The sequence below is a fragment of the Heloderma suspectum genome, chromosome 2, assembly GCF_057233095.1.
Source record: "Heloderma suspectum isolate Gila_16-S chromosome 2, 16-S_ref, whole genome shotgun sequence".
NCBI lineage: Eukaryota > Metazoa > Chordata > Lepidosauria > Squamata > Helodermatidae > Heloderma > Heloderma suspectum.
Genome location: NC_139459.1, coordinates 189,012,908 through 189,038,788, shown reverse-complemented (window position 1 = coordinate 189,038,788; position 25,881 = coordinate 189,012,908). Strand labels below are relative to the sequence as shown.

The window sequence follows — 25,881 nt, the reverse complement described above, 5'->3', positions numbered from 1 at the left end:
CTCTCCATGGTCCTAAACAGAAGTCTTTCCTAGCCTTGATTATGGAGATCTCCTATGTGGAGAGGACAGGGAATGGACCTTGGACCTTAAGCACATACGGCAGGCTATGTTCTACCATTGAGGAAGAAGAACCATCTGTAAGTGGATCCAATTGAAAGCAATCATGTGGCAAGCGTTTACAGACTTGTTATGTGAGAGCTCCAAACTCTGTGGAGTGGCAACCACCTTTACACTTCAGCCATCAGGTGAGTTCCGCTCCTGCACTGAATTTCCGGAAGGATAACAACAACTGGCCTTAATGCATGGCCTACAGAGTACTGCGTCTCCACACAGTAAGTTCTTCAGCAGCTACTGTATGAGATATCCATTTCCATCTTCCAAGCCCTTCCTACAATAATGCAAAGCAAGAAACACACAACAGCAAAACCAGGTAAACAATCACCCGAGCACAATTTCTTCCACGCCTGGGTAAACACAAAGTTTGCTTTTAATTCCAGAGCTGTTTAAAAAAAAAAATAGCCACATACAACAGTGATGTGAGCCATGGAAACCAACAACGTGTGCAGTTTGTGTCTCAGAAGGCTGCTGTATAGACAATCCTCCTGCCCGTTTTGAGAAGGAAAGTCTTTTTTCTTCAGTTAATAAGCCTTGCTGAAAGGCTGTTGAAATAATGCATCTGCAACGCCATTTTAGATAATGCAGTTCACTTCCGCAATTTGAGTCAGTTTTATTTCTCTTCACATCTAATCAAATTATAAGCAATCTGCACACAATAATGCCTCACTGAAATATCTTGTGTAATTGACCTGTTATTGGCAACCCTCTGGGAAGGAAATGTGCTAAGAATCTAACATCATCCGATACCAAAGGGCTTGAATGGAATCTTGCTAATCAAGAACCCATTTCTACAAAACTGCTTTCCCGGAAGGAAAAAAAGAAAAGAAAGCTCAATTATCTCTTCCACAGAAACACATTACTGTGGTTATCAGGCAAAAGGACAACTACCTCTGAAAACGAATGGTCCATTCCAAATTTCTTCCTGTTTGATCAAGAAGCCATGAAGGGACAAATGCAGGCCTTTGATCAACGCAATGTGCAGCTTGCAGATGACCAAATGATGCAGATTTAACAACTCAGTATAGTTTTTCAATCATCAGCTAGATATGAACGTCCCCGAAGAGTCTAGCTAGTTTATGTTACAACAAACCAATGTAGGTAGTGTTTTCCAAAGGGGTTCAGGTCTGCCAGTATCTTGTTGAACCTTGTAATGGGTGAGTCTCAAAGGCTGCCAATGGTGCGAGGCCAGAATGTTGTGGTATTAAGCAGTTATTGTCCTTAAAGCTTGCAAAATATTAACTTCAAAAAACACCTTAGCAATATTTAGTGGAAATATGTAGCATGCAACACACACACACACACACACATCATTTCTGGAAAGTGCTCTCCACTTTTAACATCCATAATTAAAACCATGATGAACCATGATTTCAGGAGAAATCTTCAGCTTGCAGGCCAATCTAACAACACCTACCAGAGCCGCATATATTACGTTATTATTTGTTTATTTAAAGTACTTTTACGCTACTTTTCGGGACAAAGTCCTCTTAGAAAAGATAATTAGCTTCATATTCCTAGCAGGAACATTATGCTTTCAAATTATTTACAGTGCAATCTACTTGCAATGCTTCCAGCCCAGGCCCCCAGGGACCTTCCATTTACCCCCTGCACCTCTGATCCATTCTGCCATGCCTGTCCTCCAAAGTTGTTCTCAGCCCTTATGCCTTTCCCCAGTCTGGCTCCACCTCCCTTCTTGAATGGTCCAATGTCTCAGTATCTGAAGCACTTGTTTTTTAAAAAACGGAAATGTTTTGGAATTCAAACAGCACTCCCTTCTAAGTATGGTTAGATCAGCCTTCCCCAACCAGGAGCCCTCCAGATGTGCTGGACAGCAACGTCCATAATTCCGAGCCAGCATAGTCAATGGCCAATGGCCATACTGGGTGGGAATTACAAGAGTTGCAGTCCAACACATCTGGACAGCTCCAGCTTGGGGAAGAGTGAGACTGTCTTGACTTTCTGTCTTCACACCTGCATGACCGGCAGTAATTCAGCAGGTCATGGAGTCAGATCTAAGCACCATGGAGGGGCTGTTGCTTCCTTTCCCTCTGGTGGCCTCGGCAGAGGCAGGTGGCAGGAGGAGAAAGGGGTGCTCTCGACTGGAGCGGTATCCAGCCTCGATGGAGGGCTGCTCAGCATATGTCAAATGGGGCTGAGCCAAAATACACACACACACACACACACACACATTTACCACCCTTGTTCACGTGGAAAATTGGGAGTGGAGGCATTTGGGTGATTTTCAAGGTAGGGAGCCAAAACAATTTGAATAGATTTGGGTGGGAGGCGGCATATCCCATAATGGCTGGCAGATCTTTTTCTCTCTTTTATTTTTACTGATTAAGAAATGCTGCAACAGCAGCCAGAGCAGAGCTCCAGCCACCACCTTTTCCTCCCAGAATGATGCTAGTGTCACACAGCTAGCAGCTTTCCTGGGGCATGGGGGGTGGAGGGAACACATGGAGGTAGCCTAATCTCTACTTTGGCCACTCCCACCAGCACTTGTGGCATTTTTAAAAGTGTAACAAAAAAAAAAGGCAGGGAAGAGGAACCCGCCAGTCACAATAGCCCCCTGCCTCCCAAAATATTCCATGCTATTTCTGGGGGACAAATAAATTGGATAAACCCCAAAGCTGGGTGAATCTAGGCCAGCCCAAATACATACTGTACATATGAAGTTGCCTTTTACCAAATTAGACGACTGGTACCTATAGCCCAGTATTGCCTACAGTAACTGTAAGAGGCTCTCCAGGGTCTCTGGCAAAGGTTGTTTCATCCCACCCCACCCGTGCCACCTGGGAAAGGTGCTGGGGATTGAATCTAGGGGAATCTCCTGCATGCACAGCAGGAAGATGCCATTTGGCACTAAGCTCTGTCTGTTGCTTTCCATTTCTTTTTAATTATCAAAAACTCAGCACCTGCAATATCTTCTGTGCTGTTTGCACTTTTATCCAGAAGGACAATCCCGTTGATGATGCAGCTCCTCAGTTCAAACAGACTGTGCAACGACAGAGTAGCCACATATGGCTTACTCCAGCGCTCTCCTCCATCTTCCACATCTTCCTCAAACTTCACCCACCTGCAAGTGACACACACAGACATAACTTGAATCAATAGGAGCAGTAAAAAGGTCTAGCAACATGACTCAGATGATGACCATCGGTGCATGCTTTTCCAGAATGCTGGCAAGGGCTCTACTATGTTGGGGATTTCAAATGTTTCAGCTATTTTAACCCAAGGACTACAATCCAGAGAGACTAAAGGACATTTTGTGCATTGATGTAAGTGAACAGTGGAATAATTTCAGTAGGGCAGAAATACATGTGATTGTTTATCAGCAGCACCAGCACCTCTGGTCAGCCCACTGGTTCTACATGCTGAACAACAATTCCTGTAAACAGTCAGATGGATCTGTGCACTAACTATTCATAACAAATGCAAAGCCCCTTTGCTATTTGTTTTTAAGTGACCGATGTACGGCGATAAAACTACCGTAGCTATTATATAAGGTATTAAAAATAACTACAATGAATATGCTCTTAAAAACAGTGTTGCTGTTTTGCAAATTTGATGGCACCTCTGTTAGAGAAGCAATTACTGAGTTTAATTGAGCAGGGGGAGATCTGTGTGGTGGTGTCCTGCAGCCCCATGCCTGAGTAATGTGTGCTTTCGGAGTAGGAAATGGGTACTGCTGAACTGAAAGCAACTGATTATGTGACAAGCTGATGTTCATGGTGATGCTTTAATGCTGCAAAATAAAATAGTAAGGGACAACTTCCTGCCTGTCACTGACAGGCGAAAGTGCCCAGCAACAGATGCTGCAGCAGAGCAGTGTACACTATCTTCTAGTGACTGCTCTTTTCAGGAGCAATGAGCTGCCAAACCAGGGTTACATGCACATGGGCAGGGCTGAAGAAGAAGTCATACACATGGCTCAGGCAGCCCACACATGTGGTTCAAGGCAAAACTTCAGCTCAAGAATCAGGCAAGATAACTTGGTGCTCAGGCAAGAGATTGAACTTGAAATACATGTTATGTATAAAGCAAGACCAGAGGCTAGGGAGAACAAATCTTAGATTCAGGGTGGGTGTAGACCTGATGCCAGTAGCGGGGAAAGACCTTCTGCTGTTGCTTCTGGCAGGCCAGGCCCTGGGGATTGTGGGTGGCCTGGTTGGGCCATCCATAGTTATGGTTGAGAATACCATTTTGTGCGTTTTTCCCATAGGGGCAAAAAGTCAGTTTGGAGGGCATAGCTAAGCTCCCCCTTGTCCAAACTGCCCCAAATCTTGCACATAGATAGCTACATAATTTTCCAGTGGATTAGGTAGGTTTGGTGCATAACAAAGCTTATTATGCGATGTTACCCGGAAAAAGGAGTCACCCCTCATGTAGGGACTCATGGACAGAAGTTAGCATTGCCCTTTGAGATACAGGTCCATGGGGAGTTCTTCTAGTACATAGGCTATGGTAGAAAAAAAACTGAATGTGAACATTCAAGGAAAAAGAGTGAAAAAGCATGACCAACTGCCTGCCTCACGAAATATGGATCGAAAGCTATCAAATTTGCCAGGCTGGGAGAGAATGGGTTAACTACCAACTTCAAAATCCGGCAAGATCAGTCAAGGATTGGGGGAGATATGAGCTTCCCCCTCAAAAAACCTCACTGGTTTATATTGATGGAAGTCAGTTGGATCCTTTGGAATGCTGGCACTGAGCTATGGCATGCAGCCAGGGCAGGGAAGAGATTTAAACGGGCCCTCTGGATCCCATGTCCGAGCAGCCTGGTCCAGGTCAATCAATCAGGCAGGGAGAGGAAATTACAGGGGCTGTGTCCTGCCCCTGCAGAAGGGTGATTGATTTGCATTTTTCACTTCCATGGGGTTATGATTGAATAAATAGAGCTTGGGGGATACATTTAAGTCTGTGCTGCCATGTTGTGTAAAAATGTATTTGGGCTTGGTGTTGGTGGGGGGGGATTTGCAAACTGATAAATTCTTACGTGTGTGTGTGTTTGTGTGTGTATGGTGCCTGGTGTGGGTGGATTCCATCCTTAATATAAATCCTTTTCCATTTGTAGTGCTGCAACTTAAGGTGAAACTTATTGTTATTATATTATTATTATTGTGATAATAATATCACAATTGGCATTATTTGCTTATGTGTGCCAAGTGTTTTTAAATGATGGGAAAAATACAGCAATCCTATGCAGGTCTACTCAGAAGTATATCTCACTGAATTCATTGGGGCTTACTCCCATGTAAGCAACTGTATTACATGGCATGGATCACTGCCTTGTTGTGGCAAAGGGGCTTGTGTAACTCAGGGAAGCCATAAGCTATGCCATGCAGGGCCACCCAAGACGGACAGGTCATGCCAGAGAGTTCTGACAAAATGTGGTCCGCTGGAGAAGGAAATGGCAACCCACTACAGTATTCTTGCCAAGAAAACCCCATGGAATGTATCACAAGGCTAAAAGATATGACACCGGAAGATGAGCCCTTCAGGTCAGAAGGTGTCCAATATACTACTGGGGAAGAACAGAGGGTATTTCCAAGTAGCACCAGAAAGAGTGAAGCGGCTGGGCCAAAGCCGAAAGGACACTCAGCTGTGGATGTGTCTGGTGGTGAAAAGAAAATCCGATGCTGTAAAGAACAATATTGTTTAGGAACCTGGAATGTAAGGTCAATGAATCAAGGTAAGCTGGAGGTGGTCAAACATGAGATGGCAAGATTGAACATTGACATCTTGGGAATCAGCAAACTGAGATGGACAAGCATGGGCGAATTTAATTCAGGTGAACATTATATCTACTACTGTGGGCAAGAATCCCTTAGAAGAAATGGAGTAGCACTCATAGTCAACAAAAGGGTGGGAAAAGCAGTACTGGGGTACAATCTTAAAAATGATAGAATGATCTCAGTACGAATCCAAGGCAAACCATTCAACATCACAGTAATTCAAGTCTATGCCCCAGCCACTGAGGCCGAAGAAGCTGAGGTTGATCGGTTCTATGAAGACCTACAACACCTTCTAGAACTAACACCAAAAAAAGATGTCTATTTCATCATAGGGGATTGGAATGCTAAAGTAGGAAGTCAAGAAATCACCAGGATAACATGCAAGCATGGCCTTGGTGTACAAAATGAAGCAGGACAAAGGCTAATAGAGTTTTGCCAAGAGAACACGCTGATCATAGCAAACACTCTTTTCCAACAGCACAAGAGGCAACTCTACACATGGACATCACCAGATGGTCAAGATCGAAATCAGATTGATTATGTCCTTTGCAGCCAAAGATGGAAACGCTCTATACAGTCAGTAAAAACAAGACCTGGAGCTGACTGCAGCTCAGATCATGAGCTTCTTCTTGCAAAATTTCGGCTGAAATTGAAGAACGTAGGGAAAACCACTAAATCATTCAGGTATGACCTAAATCATATGCCTTATGAATATACAGTGGAGGTGAGGAACAGATTTCAGGGATTAGACCTGATAGACAGAGTGCCTGAGGAACTATGGACGGAAGTCCGTAACATTGTTCAGGAGGCAGCAAATCAATCCATCCCAAAGAAAAAGAAATGCAAGAAAGCCAAGTGGCTGTCTGATGAGGGTTTACAAGTAGCTGAGGAAAGAAGGGAAGTGAAAAGCAAGGGAGAAAGGGGAAGATATACCCAACTGAATGCAGAGTTCCAGAGAATAGCAAGGAGAGACAAGAAGGCCTTCTTAAATGAACAATGCAAAGAAATCGAGGAAAACAATAGAATGGGAAAGACTAGAGATGTTTTCAAGAAAATCGGAGATCTCAAGGGAACATTTTGTGCAAAGACGGGCATGATAAAGGACAAAGAAGGCGGGGACCTAACAGAAGCAGATGAGATTAAGAAGAGGTGGAAAGAATACACAGAAGAACTATACAGGAAAGATCTGAATGTCCCTGATAGCCATGATAGTGCGGTCACTGAACTTGAGCCGGACATCCTAGAGAGGGAAGTCAAGTGAAGCATTAGGAAGCATTACTAACAACAAAGCTAGCGGAGATGACAGTATTCCAGCTGAGCTATTTAAAATCCTAACAGATGATGCTGTTAAAGTGCTGCACTCAATATGCCAACACATTTGGAACACTCAACAGTGGCCACTAGACTGGAAAAGGTCAGTTTACATTCCAATTCCAAAGAAGGGCAACGCCAAGGAGTGTTCAAACTACCGTACAATTGCGCTCATTTCATATGCCAGCAAGGTTATGCTCAAAATCCTACAAGCTAGGCTTCAGGAGCATGTGAACCGAGAACTACCGGAAGTACAAGCTGGGTTTCGAAGAGGTAGAGGAACTAGAGATCAAATCGCCAACATTCACTGGATCATGGAGAAAGCAAGAGAATTCCAGAAAAACGTCTATTTCTGCTTCATTGACTACGCTAAAGCCTTTGATTGTGTGGATCACAACAAACTGTGGCAAATTCTTAAAGAGATGGGAGTACCAGACCACCTTACCTGTCTCCTGAGAAAACTGTACGAGGGTCAAGAAACAACAGTAAGAACCGGACATGGAACAACCGATTGGTTCAAAATTGGGAAAGGAGTACGACAAGACTTTATATTGTTGCCCTGCATATTTAACTTATATGCAGAGTACATCATGAGAAACGCCAAGTTGGATGAATCACAGGTTGGAATTAAGATTGCCGGGAGAATTATCAACAACCTCCGATACGCAGACGATACCACCCTAATGGCAGAAAGCGAAGAGGATCTAAAGAGCCTCTTGTTGAGGGTGAAAGAGGAGAGTGCAAAAGCTGGTTTGAAACTCAACATTAACAAAACTAAGATCATGGCATCTGGCCCCATCACTTCCTGGCATATAGAAGGGGAAGAAATGAAAGCAGTGGCAAATTTTACTTTCTTGGGCTCCAAGATCACCGCAGACAGTGACTGTAGCCATGAAATTAAATGATGCTTGCTCCTTGGGAGGAAAGCTATGGCAAACCTAGACAGCATAGTAAGAAGCAGAGACATCACCTTGCCGACAAAGGTCCGTCTAATCAAAGCTATGGTTTCCCAGTAGCAACGTATGGCTGTGAGAGCTGGACTATAAGGAAGGCTGAGCACTGAAGAATTGATGCTTTCGAACTGTGGTACTGCAGAAGACTCTTACGAGTCTCCTAGACTGCAAGGAGGTCAAATCAGTCCATCCTAAAGGAAATCAACCCTGAGTGCTCATTGGAAGGACAGATAATGAAGCTGAAGTTCAAATATTTTGGCCACCTAATGCGAATAGAAAAGTCACTGGAAAAGACCCTGATGCTGGGAAGGATTGAAGGCAAAAGGAGAAGGGGACGGCAGAGGATGAGATGGCTAGATAGCATCACCGATGCAATGAATATGAACTTGAACACACTCGGGGAGAGAGCGGAGGACAGGAAGGCCTGGCGTGATATGGTCCATGGGGTCACGAAGAGTCGGACACGACTGAACAACTGAACAACAACAACAAGCAAGCGTACGTGTGTGAGAAATGGGTTTTTCCCTCTACCCCCTCCCCCCTTTGTTTTCAGTGCTGGAGAAGCCAGTTCTGCTAGAAATTGCTTCATCTGTGCTTTACTGTGGATACATTTGCAGGGGGAGGGGGGTTGAACTGTTTGTAAATTTGGGACTGGAATCCATTTTGTTTTGCTATATAATGCATCTGAGTCACATTGTGAACGTGTGGTTTTAAAAATCCTTTTTTTCCTTTTGGTGGTGGACATTAATACATATTCCTGGCTATATTCCTCCTATTTAATTTTTGCTGGGCCATACTCTCTCACTTACGCTTTTGTTGTTCAGTCGTTCAGTCATGTCCGACTCTTCGTGACCCCATGGACCATAGCCATGCCAGGCCTTCCTGTCCTCCGCTCTGTCCCGGAGTGTGCTCAAGTCCATATTCATTGCATCGGTGATGCTATCTAGCCATCTCATCCTCTGCCGTCCCCTTCTCCTTTTGCCTTCATTCCTTCCCAGCATCAGGGTCTTTTCCAGGGAGTTTTCTCTTCGCATTTGGTGGCCAAAATATTTGAGCTTCAGCTTCAGTATCTGTCCTTCCAATGACTCTTAATTGCCTGCTACCTCAGTTTGCCTGTGTGTGAAATGGGCTTCCTAGTCTGCCATTTCCCTTTAATTTAAATCTTGGAGAATTGGGCTTGTCTACAAATGCCTTTCTCTGTGTTGTGACACACTCTGGATAAATTGGGGTGTGTTTACTTAAGCTACTTTTTTTTTTTTAAGCGTGCTCTCTGTTGGTTCTGCAAACTTAGTATGCTGTGAGTATGTAACCCAAATTCACTCACTCTCTTGCAGTCACTGACTTTAATTGCCTGTTGCCTTAGTTTGCCTGTGTGTGAAATGGGTTTCTTCCTCTCCATCCCCACCCGTGTTGCTTTGGTAAGTGGACTCTGCCACAAACTGCTTTCTCTGTGTTGTTATTCTGGAGGAATGTCTCCTGGGGGTCGGGGGGGGGGGGTTGAAGTGTTTAGCAGAAGGCTTGTGTACAGCAAAATACATACCCTTGGGTCTACCTCTGATGACCCCCTTGGCTCCGCCTCCAGTGACCAACCCTCTTTCTGCCCCACCAGTTAGATTGGCCATGAACCTCCACTGCAGAGAGCTAGGTATGAGCCCCTCAAAACTGCCCCCCCTCAGCCTGGACCCCCCAACCAAGCTCCCCCCCAGACCCCCACTCCCATCATGGGGATAACAACTTTAGCACTGGTTGGCAGAGTGGAATTTATGCTCTAAATGTTGGGAAATCTTCTCTTACAACTCCACTGTTGATAAACCCCAGAGTCTCCATACCCTTCCTAACAAAACCTGTGATATCAGTGGCAAAACCTGTGGTGGTTAAAAGCCGGGAAATCATTTTTTCAACCATAACGCCAGCCCCCTTTCAAACCACAACATGCCTTGGCATGCACAGAATCTCATGTTATGTGTGGCATATGTGTGGCAAGTGACGAAGGGCAGGAGCCCATTACGATGCGCACGTGACTGTTGAATCACAGGGCTCTGGGACCTATCAGTCAACAGCCTGAGTGCTCGGACCTGTGAGATATGCATGCCAAGTCAGAGTTGTCACCTCATGCCTGAGTGAAAACAGCTGAGGGAAAGCCAGCAGTACAGGGCTTCACAGTTTGGCACCCATAGCCCCCACCCCATATCCCACTTCCCATTTGTTCCACTACCCCTACCCAGTGCCACTGTCAGCAGTGACGTTTGAGTGCTGGTTGGCGGAGAGAAAGTTGGGATGTCATACCAGATACAGAGAGGAAAGCCAGTGCCCAGCACAACAAAAAGTTAACAGTTTGGCCCCCATTGGGCTGCAGCAGCATGGCAAGACAAATACACACACACACACACCCATAGCTTCCACCCCATTTCTACCTGTCTATAGGAGTGCAGAAGTAAATATCAGGCAGCTCCAGTCACTAGCTACAAAAGGCATCGCCACATTGCTAATGTTAATAGGCTATCGGAGGCTGAAGTTATATTTGTAGCGGCTTGTAATTAGCTAAGGATGCATTGTCAGCTACAATGTATCAACCACTTGTTGAAGCCTCTTGGCTACTACAATGAGTCCTGCCCCTGCAATACTATATGGTGCTAGCAGCTTCTGCTGATGGCACAAGATGGGGAGAGCTGGGAAAAACAGGGAGAGGGACAAGAGGTATGGGCTATAAGAGCTGTTAACCCTCACAGTGGTGATGCAGCGCAATGGGGGCAAAACTGGTAACCCTTGTACTGCTCGTCACTGGCTTTCTCTCTGTATCCCAACCTCCTCTCTGCTAGCCAGCATTCAGGCGGATAACCCCTTCACTGTTACAGGACTATAGGCAGCTTGATCTTCAGGCACAGAGAAGCAGACACCCAGCAATGCTTAATCAACATGAAACGAGGGGGCAACTCTGGCTTGGCCTGCATAATATCTCACAGGTCCGAGCACTCAGGCTGTTGACTGATAGGTCCCAGAGTCCTGCAGTTCTACAGCCACGTGTGCATCCCAGTGGGCTCCCGCCCTTTGTCACTTGCCACACACGTGCTGGTCCCTTTGCCCAAGGCGCATTATGGCTTGAAAGGGGGCTGGCGCATTATGGCTTGAAAGGGGGCTGGCGCTATGGTTGAAAAAATGATTTCCCAGCTTTTGTGTGTTCAGTTCAGGCATACCTCATGAACCACCGTAGGTTCCGCCGCTGATACTATCTAGCTGGAAATCAGTATGGAACCCATCTAGCCCAGTATCATCTACTCTCACTGGAAGCACCATCCCAGACTCTGAGGCAGACAATTTCTCAGCCTTGTTACTCAAGACCCTTTACGTGGAGATGCCAAGGATTAAACCTGGAGCCTTCTCCATGCAGCACAGGTGCTCTTCCACTGAGCTATGGCACAGGAAACATACAAACAGTTGCTATGGAAGGCTTTCCCCAGATCCCTATTTGTATATGCTTTGACTGAGCCAAGAGATTTCCCCTGGCCCCTCCTAAACTAGATTACAGGAGGCACTGTCCATTCTGGAATCCCAGCAAAGCAGCTGGTGTTTGCACAGTCCTTCCCATGGAGCAGTATCAGTCTTTAATTTTGCCATGTCACGAGACATAAACAATACGCTCCTTGCTTCACTGAGGCTCAGCGCAACCAGGCTTTATGAAGCCCCAATCTGAGAAGATGGCTAGACTGAATTCTTGCAGTGTTCACCAACAAAACGATGTAGGGAGATCTTACCAGTCACTAGCTTTGTTTCGATCCCTTTATCTTTGCTCTGTTTATTTTGAAAAGCAAAAGCAGCAAGCTACAATGCTATGTTTAGTAGCATCAGTAGCCAGCAATAACATCTCTTCTGCCAGAAGGTGGCATCGTCAGGCAACTAAGCAAGCCAACAATGTATGTACAGTGGTTTGGTTTGTATTTGCTTGACAAATGCTATTTCCTACTTAGGATATATACGTACACTCATGCATTTTGAATGGGTTTGGAAGTGCATTCAGTGCACTTCTGAATTAGAGATGTTATTGAAATCTACTCAAAATGGAATCTGGCAGCAGTTTAGTAGTGCTGTGCTCAGCAGAAATACACAAGTCGACAAACTGGATTTAGTGGAATCCAGAAGATCCTGATGCAAGTCAGAAAGCCTTCCCCAATTTTATAGGTTAAGCCGCTAATGAAGAGAAGCTCCCTGAGTTGGCATGATGCAATGACATTGTCATCTCATGCTCACACAGGAAGTTTCTGTGCATGATCAAAATGGCCTACAACATTGGGGAAACATCTGGAGTTGACAGTACCCACCAGATTCTATCAGGTTAGCTGGTAGAATGAGGACATCAGGAATGGATTCTGTGACAGGGGCAGAAAACACAGTGGAATTCCAGACAGAAAATCCTGGCATGCCAAGCCCTATCCAGAGCAAAATGTTGTGCTTCTGTCCATCTTTCTTTTGAGCCTTACAATACACACATAGGGAAAGGTCACTATGCTGTTGTCCAGTATCAGCATTCCATTTGCCATCATTCTGACTGGTTTTCTGCTCTCATAATAAGGGAAAGGTTACCTGGTTCTTTTAGAGTTTCTCTCTATGTGCTTACATTGTACTTCTGGGTTAGTCTGGTAGGGCTGAATGACTGCACAGGAAACTGTATTACAGTCACTGTCTTTTGTTTTTACCTTGCTGTTTCCTTCCACTCTGACTCTTCACCCTCTTTTATGCAGATTTCATCCATCTCTGTGAACAAGTCATGTGGGACATGGTTCTCATCCTCCTCCATGCCAAGAATAAACTGTACTCTCTGAGATGGGGTATCTAACAAAATGGAGCATAAAAATAAATAAGTAAATAAATGGGGACGGGGAGAAAAGTAATGAGAAAAGTAACGAGAATGCGTTGAATCGCTTTTTGAAATGTCCTGCAAAGGAGGGAGACGACCTGTGACGTTTTTAGACATGGAACTTGTAATTTGCAGGAGCCAGATCTCGTCATAAAGAACAATATGGGAAAAGATAACAGACAATGAAGTTGTGTGCAAAGGCAGCAACTTCCTGCACTGTTGGTTATGCCATTTGGTATCAAACCAGAAGTACCACAGCAAAAGAGTTTGCAGAACTCTGGGCAACCATCCCTCGTGTGGACTGTGTCCCATTCAGGTTAATCCTTTCAATTCCCTGCTATGCTGTTTGGGTTGGTTGGATTAGCATAGTCCCCACGTTGCCTGCATGTCTCAGTTGCAGTGAATCGGTGTGCGTAACACCCACAGAATCCTCAATTGCCTGGGGACACCTTGTGCTCTTTGCCCTCTATAGGGAGGTCAGAGTAATTTGCCCCAAGCTGGTCCTAAGATAAAAGAGCCAAATACGGGAGGTTGACCGTAACACTACTAATGTACATGGCTCTGTGGCCTCTCCAAACTGACATGCGAGACCCTTAAATTCTTTTGGCAGAATTCATGTTAGCACTGTGTTGTCCAGACCTAGAGAAGGGCTTTAGCTCAGAAGTAGAGCACAGGCTTCAGATCAGTTCCTGGCACTGTAATCCCACCTTGCCATTATCTGGCCACTGGGTGCTGCAGACAAGGCCAGGGTTAGACCAGGAGTTAGACCAGGTGGCCTAGCAGGTCCCCTCCAACTCTATGATTTTATGCTACCTCAGCCATTTCACAGATCTGTCTCCGTGGTCATCTCAAAATCTTTGGGGAAGTAAGGGCCTGCTTCATTGTATCGAGTTATTAAAGGACCTCAGGTAACCATGTTGCGAAAGTCCCTACCTGAGCCCCTAAATAATTATATGAACCACTTGCATTGGCATCATGTTCCAATCATGGAATAACTGGCACGGCACATTTACCATGAGACTCATGATCTGGAATGCTTTCCTTCGCCCGATCTCGCTTCCTGTGTTTCTGTCCATGAGGTCTGTGGTGTCTGTGGCCCTGTCTCACTAAAGGCATCCGCACCCCGACGTACAAAGTCCTGTGCCCTGGAATAAAAGCAGAGATGTTTATGCTTTGCTTTGCTGGCAGGATAACAGTGCATCTCATCATTCAACACAACTGCTCATGATGGCTTGCAACGATGCGTAAGCCCCTACCTTCATCCAGCTCCAGCAATTCTTCAGGCACCACCCTTCTAAACCTCAAGGGCCTTCCAACAACGTTTCTGGAAAATACTGACGGCCAAACTAGATGCGACAGTGGTAGTCGCTTTCCACATGTCCATCCTGTTCACATATAAAGCTGGGATGGAAGGGCTCTTAGCCTTCTCTACTACCACACACACACACACACACACCCTTCAGTCTATTGCTTCAGCCACATATCTGTGTTCATGGCTCACTTCCAGTATCAGAGACAGGAACGGAGAAAAGAAGCTGGGGCAATGGGCTGCAGGGAGCTAAGGTGCAGTGGGGGAGGGGGAGGTTCAATGTCCAGTCCCTGTTACTGTTAAAGTAAGCCCACCCCCTGCCTGCATTCCCCACTTCATACACAAATGTTGCCCTCAAGCTTTAACACTGGAGTATTTCCAGACTCAGGAATTTCCATAATCTCTAATTATGGGTCAGCTACACCATCGCCAGATTATCCATTTGGAATCCTCATACCAGAGCCTCTAAATGTTTCAGTTTGGAGGCAGAACTCTCATACGGAGTATGGCAGAAGGAAAACTCCAATGCTGGTCTCCTCTTGCACCCTTTACTCTTTACCTACCCTGGTTGCCAATTTGTTTCTAGTCTCTATTCAAGGTGTTGGTTTTAACCTTACACACTCTGAATGGCTTGGGAACTGGGTATGGACCATGTCCTCTCATATATTCTGCACTCTGTTTGTTATCTAAGGCTCTGCTCCAGATCCCTTGGATGTCTTGAGACCTGATGGGTGGCAACAAAGAGTAGGACCTTTTCAGTGGTGGCACTCACCCTGTAGAATGCCTTTTCAGTTGAGATTTACCAAGCCCTACCGACTCATGGTTTTCAGTGCTTGGACAAATCTAATTGTTTAGGAAGTCTTCACTGAAAACAATCCTCTCTCTTCATTAGGAATACAATAAAACTTTTTCTCTGTACCTTCACTTTGGTTTTGGGAGTTTTATGAGTGGCTGTTGTGGTTGATTTTGGAAATTTTTAGTTTTATGATGTTGGTATTTTCTGATGGTCCTTTAATGCATTCTGTGGATTTGGTCTTATTGTATGCATATTTTAGTGGTTACGTTACTTTAAGTTTCTTTTTGAAAGAATATACATATATATTTGTGAAAGATAGATAGATCACATCTGCACCATCACTCTTGCAATGAAAGGGATGTCAAATGAGTGTTGATGGTGCTGTAGATCACCATTTCCTTTGCAGGAACATCTGTACTCTTTTTCTGGGGTAATCCAGGGATGTTTCACCTCCACCATTGCAAGAAAACTTTGTTCTCTTGAAACAGCCATGCATAAGGGGAGGGCATGCCTTTGGGGTATGTGATGAATATATAAGGCCCAAGTGATTTAGGACATTATAGGTCATCACCAGTTATCTATAAGGGCTATACAGATCCAGTGCAGACCCTGGAACCTCAGTTTAATATGCTTCTGATGGTCCATCTTGAGGTGAGGTACTGTCAGGGGGCCCTAGCCGGCCTCTTTCAGTCTACTCCAGTAGACAACTTCAGACACAGACAAAGGATTCTTTTTAAGGCTTTATTCCTTTTACAACTTAATAACTCTATCACCAGCGACTAAGCTATGAACAGCAGCATAACCTATGCCCCAGGTTGGAAACAGTTGGTCCCTGTTTGAACGAGAATCACTTGCAGACCCTGAACGTATGGGCTAGGGAGCGTCCCTCCCCTTTTCCCTTGGGTCCTCTGGACGTGACCATTGCTTGCACGCCAAATGGGCGCTACACCACCTTTCCGCACCCTCCATAGGTTGTCGCTCTTTGCGTCTGCGTCGAGCATCCAGCCAGCCCTCCTCCTACACTCTTTCACTCCCAGGACCACTATCTATGTCTGGAATGCCGGCACGAGGAATCTCTGCCAGCTGCAGGGCCTGGGAGGGATGAGCGCACTCCTCTCCCACCGACAGCTGTTTCTCCTCAGAATCAGAACTGCTCTGAGGTTCTATGGGCTCAGTATCCACCCTGACAGGTACCATCTTCACATTACTTGCATCTTCTGAGCAATTGTTAAGCCCCCTGCAGACCATATTACAGTAAGGGCCTGTTCACACATCACAACAGCCCAGTATGGCTTAAACAACCCCAAAACAAGCCATAGGTTATTTGAGAGTTGTCTAACCATCAAACAACCCCTGCCACTTGGGTCCGCATGAGACGGCAAGCCACAGCAAGCTGGGCACCCAAAATCGTGCCCACAGGCACCTGGCATGATGTGACCACCCCTGTGGGTAAATTAAACCATGGTGGGCTGTCATGTCACGCAAACAAGGTCAATGTCTAGCCTTGGGGTTATGAAATCAAGCATAAACATTGTCAATGCTGTATCTGAAAGAGGGAACTACAGCCTTCCAACCAAAACAAGCCACACCAAATGTGAGGACTGAGGGGAGGAATTCCTTATTTTAACCATTTTGAAATCGTGACCAGCAGTAGAATAACGTCAGTGGATTGTTGTATAAACATTGCTGCAGTGCAAGAACCCTTTTCAGCTGCTTATTGCCATTACCTACCCATCTGAGAGCAAAAGCCGATTGCTGCATCTCAGTTATTCAACTGAGCAGCTGTTGTTCCTGCCAACTGATAATCTGCAGCAACAGGGGGAGCATGACAGAGCACTCTAGTGTCTCTAATGGACCTGGGCTTAGAATAGGATTATGCTGCCAGAATCTCACATTAGAATCAAAGCCTGGTGAGAGTCCCTTGTGTTAATTGTATGAACACCTTCATGTCAGAGGAAGGGTCGAGTGGGAGGTTCATATTAATATAGGAAATAAGTGAGTTGGAGTGGTCTTAGTAATTGCAAGCATGCTGTGCAAGGGGAAGAAAGCTTCTAGAAATCAACCCATGGAGACAAGTGGCTATGCACTTAACAGATTGGAGCTGGGGAAACAGATGACGAAAGCCGCCCTTGGTCCATGCTACCAGCTGGTTACAGAGATACGGAGGATGTGCAGACCAGGGTCCTGATGGCCATCTGTTGGTGGGCGAGCAGAGAGGTGTGTAGGCCATAGCTTCTTCAAGCAGGGCATTCAACTATAGGGATATGCATGGCCTACACCACACCTACACAACATGAGACCTACCAAGTCGCACAGTGTCCCTAAAGTAGCACAATGTTTTCAAGATGATGCTGTTAAAGTGCTGCATTCAATATGCCAACAAATCTGGAACACTCAACAGTGGCCACAAGACTGGAAAAGGTCAGTTTACATTCCAATTCCAAAGAAGGGCAACGCCAAAGAGTGTTCAAACTACCGTACAATTGCGCTCATTTCACGTGCCAGAAGGTGATGCTCAAAATCCTACAAGCTAGGCTTCAGCAGTATGCGAACCGAGAACTACCGGAAGTACAAGCTGGGTTTCGAAGAGGCAGAGGAACTAGAGATCAAATCACCAACATTCGCTGCATCATGGAGAAAGCAAGAGAATTCCAGAAAAACGTCTATTTCTGCTTCATTGACTACGCTAAAGCCTTTGATTGTGTGGATCACAACAAACTGTGGCAAATTCTTAAAGTGATGGGAGTACCAGACCACCTTACCTGTCTCCTGAGAAACCTGTACGAGGGTCAAGAAGCAACAGTAAGAACCAGACATGGAACAACCGAGTGGTTCAAAATTGGGAAAGGAGTACGACAAGGCTGCATATTGTCACCCTGCTTATTTAACTTATATGCAGAGTACATCATGAGAAATGCTGGGCTGGATGAATCAGAGGTCGGAATTAAGATTGCTGGGAGAATTATCAACAACCTCCGATATGCAGACGATACCACCCTAATGGCAGAAAGCGAAGAGGATCTCAAGAGCCTCTTGTTGAGGGTGAAAGAGGAGAGTGCAAAAGCTGGTTTGAAACTCAACATTAACAAAACTAAGATCATGGCATCTGGCCCCATCACTTCCTGGCATATAGAAGGGGAAGAAATGGAAGCAGTGACAGATTTTACTTTCTTGGGCTCCAAGATCACCGCAGACGGTGACTGTAGCCATGAAATTAAAAGACGCTTGATCCTTGGGAGGAAAGCTATGGCAAACCTAGACAGCATAGTAAGAAGCAGAGACATCACCTTGCCGACAAAGGTCCGTCTAATCAAAGCTATGGTTTTCCCAGTAGTAATGTATGGCTGTGAGAGCTGGACTATAAGGAAGGCTGAGCGCCGAAGAATTGATGCTTTCGAACTGTGGTGCTGGAGAAGACTCTTACGAGTCCCCTGGACTGCAAGGAGGTCAAATCAGTCCATCCTAAAGGAAATCAACCCTGAGTGCTCATTGGAAGGACAGATCCTGAAGCTGAAGCTCAAATATTTTGGCCACCTAATGCGAAGAGAAAACTCCCTGGAAAAGACCCTGATGCTGGGAAAGACTGAAGGCAAAAGGAGAAGGGGACGGCAGAGGATGAGATGGCTAGATAGCATCACCGATGCAATGAATATGAACTTGAGCACGCTCCGGGAGAGAGCGCAGGACAGGAAGGCCTGGCGTGCTATGGTCCATGGGGTCACGAAGAGTCGGACATGACTGAACGACTGAACAGCAACAACAATTGTTTTAGATTTTAATTGGTATTAGCTTGTTTAATGTTTAATACGTTTCAATTATTTATTGTTTTACACTGTTTAAATTTATTTTCTCTGTACGCCACCCTGAGATCTTGATGTTATAGGGCAGGATATAAATGTATGTATGTATGTATGTATGTATGAATAAATAAATAAATAAATAGTCAAACACAGCTCACCAGACATATACAGCAGCCTGACATTACTTGGAAACCATCTTTTTGTAATTACAGGCAAGTAGCAAAAACAGGAGGTTTATAGAGACCCAACTTGTGGAGGGCAGGCCTGGCCTACTCAGAAGCTGAAAAGCTACAAAGCTGCCTTTTGACTATCGGGTAATCAGCACAACTGTGAATACCTTAAAAAGGGGTGAGGGGATCTAAGTAAGCCTAAGGCCCAGTAAGAGTGTCCTTCCTAAGGCTTACTGTTGTGCCCCAATCTTTGGATCCCTCCGATGATAATGCTGAGGCAGAGATGGTCTGCACAGATGAGGATTGGCAGGTGTCTGTCTAGGGGACCATGAGCTCTCATGCATTTCCCAAGCCTGCCTGAATCCCAGTTTGAGGGGTAAGAATCCATAGCCACCACCACCCCAAAAAAAGATACCTCAATGTGCCCAAGAGGCTGGAATTTCTGACTCTTCAAGCAAGGAACCTGCATCTGCAAGTCTGGCTTTTGCCAAATGCCCATAGAGATCCACAATCTTCTGTAAGCTCTGGGCTAAGATGACAGAAGGCACAAGACACCCAGAGTAAAGATAATGATGTACATCTTCAAGCCAGAGCTCTTCCCTTTTGCATTTTTGGTACCTCTTAACTGAGGGGTAGAGCTTGGACACTCAAGCAACCTGCCTCACTATTTAGGCCAGCTGGGTTTGGGAACATGTGGTCCTCCAGATTTTGGTGGATTGCAGCTCCCAACAGCCCTAGCCAGCGGGGCCAATGCTGAGGGATGATGGGAGTTGCAGTCCAACAACATCTGAAGGGCCACATGTCCCCCATCCCTGATTTAGGCATTCAGCTGATGTGCAATCATTGGTGAAGCAACGTCACTTAAGCTTGGGGGGGAAGGTGAGCCAGCTTCCTTCATTGGCAAAAGGCCAAATTATATGTAGATACCTTTTGTTACTAATTGCCATTTCCTAACTATAAAACTTCTAAAATGTTCTTCCTTATCTCACTACTCCAAATTCTTCCTTGGGTCGAATAAGAAAGAAAGGGAAAGAAACTGGGTTGATCATAATTTCCAAATTACGGAAAGCTTTCCAGCTGTTTCTGAGGTTTTCTTCATTCAAAGGAGTGTCCCTCAACCAAGAACATCACAGCTCCATAGAAAATAATGTGTGTCCTTCAATTGGTGATCTGCAACTATAGAGAATATATGTCCATGGAGTCCTTTCATTCTAAAATTAATCTGGCAATTCTACATTCTGAAAATTTTAACCTTCTTGAATTCCATTAATGTCAACAGAAAATGCATTCTGGAATCACAAAACCTTGTTTATGGAATATCGTTTTTAAGAGAGTTTCTTGAAAGTCATCCCATGTCCAGAAAAATGCCCAGGATTAATGTCCTACTGCAATTCAAGAAGGGTTTTTAAAAAAATCAAAATTCAGCAACCAGGAAGGAAAGATTCTACCAAATTCACTAGAAACATATATTAAAATTTGTAACAATCCAGGCATTAATTATTGGGGCCATAATCTCTATTTTGCATGAAATGCAGTCTATCCTTGGTTAAATATCCTGTCCTGTTTTAAACATTGTGTAACAGTGGAAGAGAGACAGGGAGCTCTGAATGACAATGCCTCCACACCCTTGTGTCTGTTTCTGCCAAAGTTGAGTGGCATAGAGGTCACCAGTAGTCAAGAGTATGAACTGAGCTGGTGGTCTGGACCAGCAGTGGAGATGTCCAGCAGAATCCCAAACATGGTAGCTCTGCCTCTTCTGGGAGCTTTGCACAGTCCTGATCCAGGGTGTGCACTAGTATTTGCCTCTTCTTCCCTAGCAGCTCTGAGGGACAGAATAGGGATTTTCCATCGTCCAATGGACATGTAAACTAGATTCCACAAATCACAGTGTGCACAGTAAACCAGTGTCCCTGTCCAAGCCAGATTTTTTTAATCCACAGGAAACTGAGCAAAAATAGCCTTTAACTAGGAAATTACAATTAAGAGGTTTTTAACAGGAAAAGGCTCAGAAGAGCTCATTAAGCAGAAGGAAGGATTTTAAAAAAAACTACATAAAGACACAGGAAAATCAAGCCAAGCCAATCTCCTGATAATGACTTGTATAAGGAAATTTTCAATCACACATCAACTGCGACCTATTAAATTATTCCGGGGCCTGTCAAAGCCAGGCTCCAATGTCTGCTGGTCTAAGGCTGCAAGCTTATGCAAGCTTACCTGGCAGTAAGTTCCACTGAACTGGACTTACTTCCAAGTGAACATGCATAGGATTGCTTTGCAAGACAATCTTGCAGAGCTGCAGGGGGGCCAGTAGCCCAGTGGTAGAGCCCCAGCTTTGCATGCAGAAGGGAAGAGCAGGTTTTGATCCCCAACATCTCCCGCTACAGCAAGAAAAACTCCTTCCTGAAACCCTAGAGAGATGTTGCCAGTCAGCGTCTGGCAGTATCGACAACACTGAGCAGTATTATCACAGTCTACAATACAGGGTTTGATGAATCAGTGGTCTGACTCAGTGTACAGCAGCTTCCTATATTCCCAGTCCATAGATGCTCACTCTTGCTGCCCGTTGCTCTTCCCAGCTAGCACTGTTTCATTAAGGGCTTTGTATGTGTGTGTTTTCCCAGAGCTTAATTTCTAAAAGAGAAATGCAAGAAATGCAAAACAAAATAATGCCTCAAAGCAAGTTTACTTGGAAACTATGCTCTTCTGCCCTGGAAGACCTCCCTGCATCCAATCTCAAATAGGCTCAGGCTGTGGGTACTTAGAGAGGAGGAAAGTGCGCTCAACTCGTGTTCAGAGGCCCTCCCTCCTTTGTTACTACTGCACATCTTCCAAGACTGAGCCCTGGTACTGAAAACAGGTGTCTCTTTTCAGATGTTTTGGGTCTGAGGCCTGGCAGACCATGACCTCTGTTTATATAAAATTGGGAGGGAGGGAAAGATTTGTGACATTTTGCTGCTCTGCTCTTTATTACTAATTTAAGCACATTGTGCCAGACAGGATCCAAAAAGAGAATTAAGAGAATGAAGCATAAGAATCATAGGAACGAACCACAAGGATTTTTTTTTCACCTTTGTAGTGAGATGGGCTTCCTCTTGAGTATGACTTCCCTTTGGTATAAAAAGGAATTATTTATAGGAACTGACACCCTGCTTGCTTTGTGTGGGATTTGACAGAGACTAGAAGCACACGATATGCACCATTGATTTCTAAATCCTGTTAGGAGGATTAGTGCTCTAGGCTACCTCGAGAGTCCCTTTGTAGCTAAAGTGCATGTCTAAAATTTTAAATAAACAATTGACAGTGCAATCCTATGCTTGTTTACTCAGAAGCAAGTTCCACTGCATTCAATTGGGCTTGCTCTCTAGTAAGTCTGTTTAAGGATTGCAACCTAAGATAAGCTGAAGTTCCAAATGCAGTTCTCAGGATAAAAATGTAATAAATAAATCTCAGAAACTGAAATGCAGTAAATTCAAGATTTGGTATTTTGACTCCCAATACGGGGGCTGAAAGTGAGGTTATTTCCTCAAAAGGTAATACTGATACATTTCTTTAATATCTACAGTTGTTGATTCAGATCTCAAAATACAGATGTTATATTTTGTATTCAACTCTGAGAATTTGAAATGGATTTTTGTCTTTGCTCTAGAACCTTGAGGGGGACACAGACACACATATATCAAGGTTGCGGAGACACACACATATATATTGGAGTGCGGGGGGGAGATACACACACATATACCAGGCTGGGGTGGGAGACACAAACACACACACACACACACACACACCGCAGCTTCATGGTCGCTGGGGAGGGAGAAAGCTGCAGCCTCCCCCCTGCCCCTGCCCCAGTGATCCTGCCTGGCTCAGGGTTGCTGGGGAAAGGAGAAGGCCAATGTGGTCGCTACTTAACTCCAATCTCTGGTGCAGGCAGATGCTTGGTAGCCCCCCAGAAATGGCTTGGCAGGCCACATGCAACCTGTGGACCTCACTTTTTGAAACCCTGCTCTGGTAGAACATTCTTGGCTCTTGGGCTTGTTCACTATTATGTTTCAGGGTGAAAACTCAATCCAGTACAAGTCTTGGGCTTTCATGTACCACCCTTCCTTCATGGCAGGAAGAAAGCAACAAGTAAATTGGACTTAATCTGACCCCCACCATAAAGAATGGACTGAGCAGTGGTATATGGTGCAAAAACAAACATGCAGATATCCCAAATAACATTTGTGTAGCTCCCTGAAATCCAAGTAAGTTCTTGGCAAATCTCCCCAGCACACTCCCAGAGTCAGTTCAAATAACCTAGGTGGCTCACTTGTGCAAACAATGTTCATGTGTGCCATCTACTCACATGAGGCCATGTAAGAAGAATAAACTCACAAGGCAGATGCAGGGAGAACCCTGAGTTACTCAAAAGAGGACTGGATAGAAATTAAATAATAATCATGTTACTGTACATTGGTTTTATTGTCATCGTTATGGTTTTTGTGGTTTTATTCATCAGTCTTTAATTGCCAATTTATGACAAGGGAACATGCATAAACTAATAATGCATAAACTAATAAATAATTCTTTAATAACGTCCTGTGCCTCCCTTTCTTCCAGGGCTTGAAGATTCTGGCTCTCTTCTGCATTCTCTGTTGTAGTTCCCACCCTTTGGAACTCCTCCCTACAAAGCGCCCCTGAGTTCTTTCTTGCAGGAATGCAGGAGGCATTTTGTTTAGACCAGCATTTAGGGGCATTTAGGGGTGTGTGTGTGTATGAGACAGAGACAGAACCGAAATTTCCAAAAACTGTTGATCTGCTGTATTTATGATTGCAAAGTCATTTAGTCTTTTGTTGGCAGTTCATAGTATTTCTTATTGGATTTAATTGTACAACATACTTGGGTGGAGTTTTTCCCCTCCGTAAAGATTGTCAGCTTTTGAAGCACAATAATATTGATCTACAGAAGGATATATTCTTGCTTTGGCTTTTCATCATGATGAAGCCCTACCAGATCCTCATTCATCTGCATCATCTGTATCTTGAAAATGTGCATGAAGACTTGGAACAGTTTGTGCTAAGGAACTCTTTTATTCAGAGGGATATTTGCAAGCAGAACAAGCAGTAGGCTGTATTTGTTGGATAAATATTGGCGAGTCATAGTGGGAAGTACTCACACTGTCACATAACATGAGTTAAGAGCTTTTGAACATGCTTTTGTATCAGAGTGTCATTATAGCAGCAGTTGCTCCACCCAAAGGATGCTAGTGCCATCCCCACACAGCCTCAACATTCAGGCTAGTGGATCCTTATGCACCATTATGGAACCATTAGCCTCAGATACATAAACATTTGATAAAGGAGGGAACTCCAGTTACAGAGTGTTCCATGATCCCACGTTTGAGGATTCTCTGGCTTCTTAGATTCCATGTGTGTGGGAGTTCTGCACACCATCAATTATCCGTCCTAAGATTTAAATTTCTAAACATCAACTTTCATTCATTTATGAAACTCAAGTTTCTAGTTCTTGTAGTTTTGAAGGTGACAAAGCTGGACCACAGGCAGCTGTCCAAGATGAGTCAGGACCAAAGAGCCTAGAGTTGAGCCAGAGAATAGGCAGGAATCAGAACCAAGAAGCATCCCAAAGGACAGCATGGTTTCCTGCCCCTTCATCCTGGATTCTACTCATGTTTCACAACTCACACACTTCTACTGTCTCTCAGTAAGTACATTTAGACTAGCAATGCTAAGTTTGTCTTCCCAATACTGTGTACCTGTTGAGGTTTCTTCTGCTCCTTAATCTCTGTAGTAGTTCTGGTAGAGGAGAAGGAAGTGCATCGGAAGTGACAGGGCCCATGTGCATTGTGCACTGTCAGAGCAATTGCTTCAGGGTTGGCACCAACTTGGGAAAGATGGTGCCATCATAAACTGCCATACTGGAACTCCAGCACACAATGCACAGGCAAGGGGCCATCTTAGAGCCCCTTCCCCTCCTTACTTCTACCACAGATAGGTTGAGGTTCTTACTGAGTAGGGCTGGCACATTTTGAACTTTTCCCAGAATAGAATTCCACCACCAGAGGAAGGGTGTTCAGCCTGCCTGATGAAGCAGGCTAACTTTATACACCAAAGTATTGAAAGTAGGGGAAAGCAACCATGTCCCAAAAAAAGAGACAGGTCTTTTTATTCACATGGGATGAACTGTAGCTGAAAATATGACACTTGCCATGCACACCATCCCATCTACAGCATGGAAGAGTGGAAATAGAGAAGGGACCAACAAAGGCTGAAGAGAGTGTGTTATGTGGATTGGAGGGGCAAAGATGCATTGGATGCAAATCTGTCCATTCATTCACCACACACTTAAATACCACCATGCATATGTGCTGTCATATTTGTTTTACACCACATCTACCCTGCTTCAAAACCTGTCAGATACATACAAAAAAGTGAAATACACTGAACTGCTGAACTTGAAATAAAGCATCACAAAAAAATGATCACGCTTCAAAATCCTAAATGATATATGCTTTCTTGGCAAAGAACTTGTATTTTTACTGGATTCTTTGCATCTGCCACAGAATATAAGCAGCATTGGATATATGACTTACAAAATACTGCTCACTGCATCTGAAACCTTCTCAGATAGAAGGCACATTTACTTCAATTCCCAAATCATTAATGATGACTAATGGCCTGCCAGGAAAATGGAGAGAGAGTGAGAGAGAATTCAGGAAGTACCTTCCAGCTCTTCTGGTTCATAATGAATGTTGACAACGTTGCTGGTGCCTCCCAGATCCACAACAGCCTCATCCTCAGGTCTCTGGTGGAAAAATAAACAAGGTATCACACAAATATA

The 25,881-nt window shown here is 44.6% G+C and overlaps 1 protein-coding gene across 2 annotated transcripts in view; it reads right to left on the bottom strand.

Moving 5' to 3' along the window:
- The window catches only part of SLC4A8 (solute carrier family 4 member 8), a 128,166-nt gene that overhangs the window by 50,641 nt on the left and 51,644 nt on the right, over positions 1-25,881 (bottom strand). For both annotated transcript variants that reach the window (XM_084836880.1, XM_084836879.1), the window contains exons 2-5: positions 25,764-25,845; positions 13,985-14,116; positions 12,811-12,946; positions 3,036-3,196 (exon numbers count right to left, since the gene is read on the bottom strand). In XM_084836880.1, the coding sequence (XP_084693006.1) occupies positions 3,036-3,196; positions 12,811-12,946; positions 13,985-14,116; positions 25,764-25,845 (511 nt within the window). The remainder of the gene's footprint in view (positions 1-3,035; positions 3,197-12,810; positions 12,947-13,984; positions 14,117-25,763; positions 25,846-25,881) is intronic.